Here is a 9,938-nt window from a genome sequence, read left to right as displayed (position 1 = left end):
AGGCCCACGGTTTCCACGTATCCGTGGACGTTCTCTCGCAGCAACGAAATACGCGCGCTCGCGCGCTCACAAGGGATATATATGCATGGTGTACGATAAATACGAAATCCCTTCAGCCGATTACGTCCTACTGAGCTTTGCCTGGGTCCACAACTCGCCGTCGGCCGTCGGCCGTCCCCCTCCGTATCGTAACCGTGTGTCGTTGTGTGCCTGAAAAAAAGGGCCGCCGAATCGCGGCCGTCGCGTCGGCCGCCCGGCTTGTTCCGGCAATTTATCGATGATCCGCGTTACCGCCGCAATGCCGCAACTCTCGAATCGCCGGCAGAATTCTCGGCTCGAGACGAACGAGAGTCTGAGAGTTGAGTTCCGCAAATAAAGTATTTCCAAGCGTTTTGCACCGCAGCGCATAAGACGAATTCTTCGACATCCATGTGACATTCACTTTTGCTCATATACATAGTTCAAACTAGTTTTCCGTGGTATAAGATATCTTAATTCTGTTTCTCTGTTAAAATTTTACATTTTTTTCAATCCAACATTTTTTTTTTTACAAAAATTTGCGGGAATATTAATATGAATCGTTAAGATTTGCCTTTAAAGCCGAAAGTCTACCCCTCGTCGCGCAAGCACATTTCATGCTCATTTAAATAGTGTTCCAATCTAGAAGCTACATACTTCACATTCTTTAATTTATATTTCGGTTCTTTTTGCCAGCCGATACTTCAATTTTTTCTAATTGAACTTAACAAATTTCTTTGCCATTGACGGCATTGATGTCAGCCTGTACTGTAATGTTTATGATATTGACGTTTATGATATTGAAACGTGGTACCAGTTTTATCGTGCATTCGATTATTTTACATCAGATATGAAATTTTGTTTCGTATTACGAAACGGAGCCGTGATGTTAATTGGGTCAAGAAACGGCGAAAAAACAGAAAAAACGACGAGAGCAGTAAAAAAGAACGCTTGCTTTTGTTCTGCTGTGAGCAATAACAAAAAAATGCGAAATTAAATCCTACCGCCGGACGTGCTGCTGTAGACCGGGCGACACATGCAACGTCGACTAAAGAATTAATATCAAAAACACTGCTCCGTCCAAACGCGAAAGAATACATGTATTTGTAAAGAAATTAAAAACGATATGAAGAACGTGCATTCGTTTTATCTTTCTTGTTCTCGAATGAGAAGCTTCAACTATGAAATTAAGACGTTCTCTCATAAATTAACTTTAAGTGGAATCAAAGTTTCTTGAGAGAAAAATTTATTAAAAAAGAAGTTATCTTTCTTATGATATTCATAACAGAACTTAGATCTTTATATATATATAAAATTATTTTTTTAACTTGATGTTTTATCTAATGAATCAAATGTCTTTTCCATTTTTAGTTTCCATTTCCAAACATTTTCGTCGCTTAATAGATAATAACGCTTTCTTCTGGAAAATAGTAAGAATTCGATATTACTCTCTCGGGCGCGCACGTTTTAAACGAAGTCTACAATGAGATTTTGCGGTGTAAAATTGAAGCTTTAAGCTTTAAGCTATAAGAAATTAACCAATCGTAGTCAATTATTCTCTTCACGATTATTCTCTTGACTGTGATTGATCAATTTCTTAAGGCTCAATTTCTTAAAACTTAAATTTAATCTCATTGAAAACGACACTTTATATGTGCATTGTAATCAATTAAAAAATGAAAAGAAAACGCTTTGCTGCACTGAAAAAAATATGTTAAACTTTAATAAATTATTTGTTTAAATTATGCTAATTAAATATTTACTGAATATTAAATAAAGATATATATTTATTTGGTATAAAAACTATTAATTTGATTTAACTATCAATTCTTTCTATTGAGTAAATATTTATTTATTACAAGTAAATGTTTAATTGACATTATTCAAATAAATATCTATTAAAATTTAATACATTTTTCGCAATGTACTAAAAAGATTTGGAATAGTGCTTATTAACGAAGTTGTAACAATATCTCATATTCTGAATTATTTTTAAATAGTTGTTTTAGAATAGTTACGTATAAACTTGTTCCGACGAGCAATTAATATCTTTCCCCTCTCTGATCGTAGATTGATCCCATCAGCAACTTCATTGCTCGTGCGTCAGAAAAAGGAGAGGAACATTTTTCTCTTTACGTCTTGAATAATAAATGCCTAGATATCCGATCTTGCTCGGGTTGACGTCCGTCGATATTTCGCAAAGTCACGTCAGTCAGTAAGTTTTTCGTTATCGCCCGTAAAAGCCATTATTATCGGCGCATTGCGTAGAAACATACGTACATGCGACGTGTAATACTTTTTAGCGAGCTCGCGGCGGCCTTCGCAGTGACTTTAGCATGCAAATCAGAGACTGCGGTATGTGCCCGGTCGGGGCATCCCTCTGCATATCTTATCACCTGTTAACATCTCTCTCTCTATTCCGCTCCACGCGATCGTCCCACGCAAATGTCAGTCGGCGAGTCGACGAGCGATTTGACGACTGGCGATGCAGAGGAGCCGTGGATCTCAAAGAAATCGTAGAATACGATCCGCTCGTTAAAACCGGCTGCACCGGCGACTTTTCAAGGTACCCGAGATTCCGATCGAGCAGAAGGTATTAAAATTACATTATAGCCAATTTCGGCTGGCTAGCGCTCACGCTAGCACTCGTCTGATGATCGGACGGAGGCAGAAAAATGTCAGCATAAACGGTCTTTTTATTGGTTTCCGGGGATGCGAGTGATGAGCGCGTTACGCGTTTAATATTAAAATTAGCACTTTTAAAGCGTCTGGATTAAAAATAGGACGCCAAACATTATCTTTCGGGACGAGTGCGAACCTGAATTGCTCGACCTCTAGAAGAACTTTATCGTAAATAATGTTTCGCTCTCGCGAGAGATAGGCCATTCTTCTTCTTATGTGAATTCTAAATTCGCGCGCGTAGCTTCTTTTACAACGGTCCCCGTCTCGACGAGCGTGCACATGTCTCGATGTGATCGAAGATTTATATTAAAATCAGAGGTTTCTCGAAAAACTTGATATTTCCCTGCTCATTAATTTGATAGGAAAAGGAAAAAGTGATCGGCCATTGTTAACTGCCGCTTACAACGTGGAAAAGTTCGCTCGCGCAAAAAACTCGCAAAAAAGCCGTTCCTATTCTTGCGAAGAAAATATAGGATTACACTTCATTATCTTGCTAAAGTGTAAAATGTACCGTCGGCTGTGCCGTCGTCGTAAGCCGATCGTTATACTTCAAGTATACGTAAATATATTCCTGTAAATATATCCTTGTCAATAGCCGTGTCCGCCATCGCGCGGGACTATAAAAATTCTTTGTGCTCACGCAAATCGTTAAAATTTAAAGATTCACGGGAAATTAATAAAATGTAGTTTAGAAGAATTTGAAAAGGATCGGTAAATAAAGAAATTCTTTGCAGCTCAGTTATTCTCTCGCAGAGAGTTGTTCTTGCGTAGAAATCAAAGTTCCAGTTACGAGGGCAGAATCGACTTCGCAAACACACCACTTGACTTAATTCGAAATTGTAATAATGATAACGATGATTTTGGCATTCATGTTTAATACACGAGTCGACATTAGACACGGAATAGCAGGTTTGTTAAAGATTAACGGCACAGTTAAATGAACTTGCAAACTTCGCGCCACACACGTTTCCTTCTATGTATATTCGCGGATGGAACTGTATTAGACTGCAATCTGGACCGTTACGATTGAACGCCCCCAAATCGTATGAAAAATGGGCCAAATTGGTCAAATTGGCTGAAATTGTGTTATTTTGTATATTATAAGACGATCAAAAGTTTTCTTAAGCAAAAATATAAAAATGGATAGATTTTGTTGTAAAGCCATATTTGAAACTCTTACAGAAATCTAATGTTAGCCAATACTGAAAACAATAATTAATTACTTATTTTAAGTACTAAAAGCTGTTGTTTAATATACTTTTAGTACTCCAAATAAATAATTCATTACTGTTTCTCAGTAATAAATTGGCCAGTATTAAATTAGCTGTAGTATTAGATTTCTGTAAGGAAAATTGCTATTTTGGATCTAATCGGACTGAAAAGTATCATTATCTGTTAAACTATTCTTTTTTTGATAACTTATACTTCTATAAACAAAATAATAAGATAAATTAATTGATCTAAAGGAAACACATAATTGTTTTTAAAAAATGTAGTTTGCAAGTACGTATATTGTATTTTTGTAAATCGCATATTTTTTTGAAAAACGACTACGTATTTTCTTTACATCAATTTATCTTATTCTGTGTGCAAAAAGGGATTAAGATACAATTATCAAAAAAATGAATAGTTTAACAAATAAAGATACTTTCAAATATTGCTACAGCAATATCTGTCTATTTTGTATGATTTTGCTTAATCCTTCGTGGACACACAAGAGGTAAAATGACCCCAACATTTTAATTGATTGCTGTATTCACAGATTTTGTTCTTTAAAATTACAAAAATTGCTAAACATACTTTAAACATTGTAGAATATGGAAATACAGCGGCTTTTTAAAGAATTTGTAATTTTAACATACAATATTTGAAAAAAATCGCAAAGGCTGACGTCCAAGGAACAACATGCGGTTGAAGGTGCAGGAAGGGTATTTTAAACTTCGGATAAATGACAGTTTAAGTCCCGTTTTAATAAAAATCCTTAAAAATATAAAGCCTCACACCTTTTTGGGGTCCTCTGGACCCCAAGTGACCACGAAGGGTTAAGGAAATTTTTAATCAGTACTTGATAATTTACAAAATATTACAGTTTTATTCTAGTTTAACCGAAGCAACACTATTTTTCACATGATTTGTGCAACGATATAACACATCTGTCTTAGGCTAAAAGTAAAAAAGAAAGGAAGAAAGGGATATAAACCGTCTTTACTCGAAACTTTATTTACCATACGTAGAATTTGCGCTTTCGCGCGCTTGGATTAAACTCTAGGCATATATCCATTTGTCTTTCTCGGACACCAGCGCAACATTTCGCCTCTTCGCGGTTTTACATCTTCCCTCCCTCCCTCTTCACTGCCATCATCGTTCTCGTCGTCGTCGTCGTCGTCGTCGTCGTCGTCGCCGTCGCCGTCGCCGCCGTCGCACGATATCTTCGCGCGAATGTCAGCCGGTCGCAGTCGTTGTAGAGGAGAGACGCGGGAAGAGATACCCCGTTAAAATTCAGCATTTCCGCGCGATGACACATCGGAAATTTTTGCAATATCTCAAATCGCGCGTCTTCCGTTACCGACCTGCCCTGCAGCTCCCACCCCCTTCCCCCATCACGTTGTAGGGCCCTCTCCCTTAGTCCTCCGCGTTCTCCTTATCTCTTTTTCTCTCTTTCACTCTCTCGTTCGCAATGCACCGCGCGATGCCTGAGCTGCGGCTCACAAGGCGATGATTATGTTGCGGCGCGGGTTACCAATACGTGCGCTGTTATGCACATCGGTAACTCGGCTCGTGACTCGCGATCTCGAATAGGCCGCAGGAGTCTCGAGAGTCGCGCTGGAACCTCTCAGGGAAATCCCTCCTCGGAAGACGCGCGTCTACGAGGAATTCACTGTGAATCACCGCGCAACCGAAAGACCGTCCCAACGTACGTCAGAGCTACCGAGTGTGTAGCAACATTGAGGATTTCGCTTGCGGAAGAAGTACCTGCATTCGTCACAGACCGATCGTCCGTCCGCTAGGCTTCCTGACGCCGCGCCGGTGAAACCGGCTCGCCGGGGCTCCTTGCATGAAAAATGCGGGGAATCCTTAGAGTTGTCCTTATCGAACAGAGAATCGAAGATCATGACAGATCGTGACTTGTGTTGTAATATATGATATATAGACGTGCATTTTTTTTTTTTTTTTCCGATGTAACGAAAACCGATAAGGAACGTTGGAGTAAAAAATTACTTGGAAAAGTAGATAAAGGAAAAGGAATACTTAGGGACAATAATGTGAACAAGCGTATGTAAACAAATAGAGGAGGGATACATGGGAATTCCTTTTCTTTTCAGCGCAGTATTTTTTGGATATTTAAATTTAAACAAAATTTCTTTTTGGGCGTGAATCAAGTTAATTATAATTAAATTAATGATAATTTAAAAATTGTATCAAAAAAATGTATTTTTAAACTAAAATATTTTAATACGAACCGTTGGTCGCAAGCAAAACATAAACAATCCTTGTATTTACGCCACTTTGATCCTGACAAATTGAAGGATCATAGTTATGAACATTTTTTTCATAATTTTAATACAATATAGAGAGCGTTTACAAAAGAATACAAAAGAGATGCAGAATTATTACAGAAAAACATTTTTATTTTAATACTGTTTACCTTTCACTAAACCACAGCGGTATAATCTTTTACAGGAGTATAAAAGTACACACGCGTGTGATAATTTTAAAATTACAATTTTATATCGATATCAAATTATCGGTATTTAATACTGTTCGTCTCTTATTCCATAATACATATACATATCAAAAAAAAAATCGTAGAAATAAGCTAAAATTGCATATGTAGAAACTCACAAGTAGGTTCCATGCAAATCACATGTTCGATATCTTAAATTGCATCAGTCACATTATCGGCCAATTAACATATGTAAATTGCAACAAGTACACGCCTTCCGTCGCTCGTAATTATCTCAAAGCTTTTTGCTTATTTCTTTTGCGAAAAAAAATGATATCACTTCGATTGAATAGAACGAATTGAGAACAAATTGTCGTTACATGCTGCACACATAAACAGAGTTCGGAATAAATACCTGCATAAATAAACGGATAAATAAATAAATAAATAAATACAATAGATAAATATGAGTGAATGAATGGATGCTGACAAAAAATAAATAGGCGAGATGGGGTACAAGATGTATGCAATAAATAGATAATGTGCGTCAATCGCGGCGGATATTCATGATTCACTCTTGCAATTATCATTATCCATCTAAACGACGCGCGTGATGAATGCGCGATGATAATTGCACTCGGGTACGTGCTACGCGCACGTCTGACCGGATTTAACACTACCTGAGCGATTGGTTGTGATCGAGTACGTGTTTTATCACATTGTTTGGCAACAACACGGCCGAGAGAATCTATAAATACCTAAAGCGTAAACAATAATTTCTTATTCCTATTAGGCGACGTTACACACGTCACGGCACTTGAATCGGTATCTTATATACTATCCGAGAGATGCTTAGACATTGCAATTCGACATGAGGCCCGCAGAAAGGTCCTGGAAAAAAGAACGGAACGGAATTGTGTGTGGTACTTTTTCCACCGCAATCTCTGCTTCTCTTTCAACACCAGTTTCATGCACCAAAAAGAATTCTTGCTACTTATTCGCTAATTTTTTTCTCCCCTTCCTCTCACTCTGAATTTATTTTCAAAGTGAGTTGTAAATTTTTCGGAACGTACGTCAATTCGCTTCGCCACGGCTCTATCATTCCAGTTCTAGTTTCCATTGTTTCGATTGCTCTTGGTGTTACACCCAAGTTTAGTACAGCGTGAAAACTTCTAAAAGACATTCATAGAACATTTTAAGAATGTACGAATATTTTTAGAAACGAAGAATCCATTAATATGCTATCTGAGCAATAATGTGTCGGAGGGACGATCGCGATTTCGTTGGCTACGCATGTATATTATCGACTGCGAACGAAGTCTCGGAACGAAGGGGGCAAAAAACTGAGAAGAGATCCATCTTGGAGCGCTCGTACGCGCACGCTGCGGTTCCGCTCTTTTGTAACTTTCTCCTCCCACCGTCCCGCCGCAGTTCCGTAACTCCCCGTCACCGTTCCAACGTCAAACGTTTTAAGTAAATCTATTACGTTCCCGGTATTCGCGCGTCACTAGACGCAATCTTCAAACAAGTTCCTGCGTAAAGAGAGAAAAAAAAGGAAGATGTCCGTTCGTCTACGGATTGCCAATTGCAAGGTCATCATTCGCGACAGCACAGTTGCGTTTTTTTTTTTTTGCTTCGTTTCAATCGCCGTCTCTCCTTCGAAGACGCGTCTCGCTCGATTCGCGCCGGTTCGAAGATCACCGCCACTGATCGTCGCCACCGTGGCGAATTCATCACCGAAGCGAATCGTCACTGCTCCCCAGTCTCTCCCCCGAGTGATCCCAGCGAGCTCTCGGTGTCAATCGCTGATGGATATCTCCGAGCCCATCATACTATCGAAGACCTGAAGGGCACACACGCAACCAACGTAGAGCTTCATTGTCTCTGTGTCGCCGTCGCCGTAAGATACCTCGATGTTCCTGTAAGTCTGTATGCAGCAATAAGTGCCGGTGCCCTGACAGCTGCTGCCGATGTGATTGCACCTCACGTGCTCCAGATCCTTCGGTACCCGGGTACCGCGGGTGTCCGGGATCGACTCCACGGTGTAGTTGCAAATGGAGCTGTTCTGCGCCTGCTTCACTTCCAGCTCGAAAACTTTTTCTTGCACCCTAAGTTCATCCTCGAATCGCCAGGTAACGTCTCTCGGATTGAATCTGTGATAGCTCGCGACAGTCCCAAATTTGTTGTGACGTTTTCTCCTAGCGACGAATCTCATCGAGAGCGCGTTAAAGTCGTTGTGCTTGCGCGGAAAATCCTTTCGTAAAGACCCGCGATCTCTCGAATCGTACTCGTGCTTGTATCGATGGAAGGACATTGGTACTCGCTCCTCCGAGTCCTCCCCGTACGCCAAGGAACGATCCAGGACTTGAGGATATTCGCGGCTCTTCTTCCGTCCTTGAAAATCATGGTAGTACTCGAGATCGTCGTCGAGACGTCGACCCGATAAATCTCGTGGCAGCGATTCCTCGAAATTGTAATAATTCAAATGAGAATGATGTCCGTGTCGTCGTCTTAGACTCCGACCTTGAACGAGCGGTATGTTGACGATGACATAGGCAACAAGAACAGGCAGGCAAGATCTGACGCTGAATATCGCCATTGTGTCGATCTGATAAGTTCAAAGTTTGCACAAAAAAGATCTCCTTCGAAGATTGGCAGTCTTTGTCGATGGCTGTTTTTTTGTTCTTCTTCTCCTTCCTCGTCTCTCGATAGCCCGGAATGGATCTCAGCTTCTTCCAAGATTTTTCGTCACATATAACTTTTTTCCAACTCAACCTCGGGATTTCTTTTCTTTTTTAATGTTATTCTTATCACGTTTCTTAATCACAGTGGAATAATATCTTTTCATTTGAATATCCTTCTCCCTCTATCAATGATGTCAGCTTGTCTCTTCCGGATACTTTTCGAGTAATAATACAATCGTGATGGAAATAAACGATTGCAATCAGAGATTGCAATCAGAACCGTGATTCAATGAGATTTTTTTCAAAACTTTTAACTGATCAATTTTCCCACTGAAAATGGATTATTTCCCGGAATTATTTTGCGTTTATTGAGCTTTTTTTGAAATTCAAAGTCTAGCGAATCTCAGCGAGACATTGGAAAACGTGAATGCGGCGCACAGTATTTCGAATTGAAATTTTTCAGGCTCGACCGGCCGTTCGACGGATCTTCCGACCGATGTGACGTAAGATGATAATGATTTTGACGATCTAACAATTTTTTAGCCTGACTACCGGGCGATTCTCTGTGATGATTCGCCAGACGAAGTTTCGCACGCGAAGTACTGACCAGCGCAAGATTCTCGCGAGAGTCTCGGTGACTTTCGGAATTCCCGACGCGAAACTTGTAAGATTGGAGGGACTAGGCGATTGTCTCTCTCTTCGTCTCGGTTCGATCGTCTCGCTTAATGGTTTGCTCAAAACTGAGTATTCCCTGATCCCCGAAGGATTTTTTATCCTGCCTGCGAAACGTGGGTGGTGTTGCCCCACTTTAACGGGGGCTTGCGCGTGCCGGTACACACAGAAGACATGACTAATCCCCCCCTCTCCTTTCATCGGCATCTTGTGCAGCC

At 40.0% G+C, this 9,938-nt stretch overlaps 1 protein-coding gene across 1 annotated transcript; it reads right to left on the bottom strand.

Annotated features, from left to right (window-relative positions):
- Positions 1-7,622: 7,622 nt before the first annotated feature.
- On the bottom strand, positions 7,623-9,008 carry LOC108748669. Its single transcript, XM_018486939.1, has one exon. It carries the CDS (start codon positions 8,961-8,963, stop codon positions 8,163-8,165), a length of 801 nt encoding a protein of 266 aa, XP_018342441.1. The 5' UTR covers positions 8,964-9,008; the 3' UTR covers positions 7,623-8,162.
- Positions 9,009-9,938: the final 930 nt, after the last annotated feature.

This window comes from Trachymyrmex septentrionalis, unplaced genomic scaffold, assembly GCF_001594115.1.
Source record: "Trachymyrmex septentrionalis isolate Tsep2-gDNA-1 unplaced genomic scaffold, Tsep1.0 scaffold24, whole genome shotgun sequence".
NCBI lineage: Eukaryota > Metazoa > Arthropoda > Insecta > Hymenoptera > Formicidae > Trachymyrmex > Trachymyrmex septentrionalis.
Note: the sequence above shows the minus strand (reverse complement) of the source record. Positions and strands in the feature narration are given on the sequence as shown.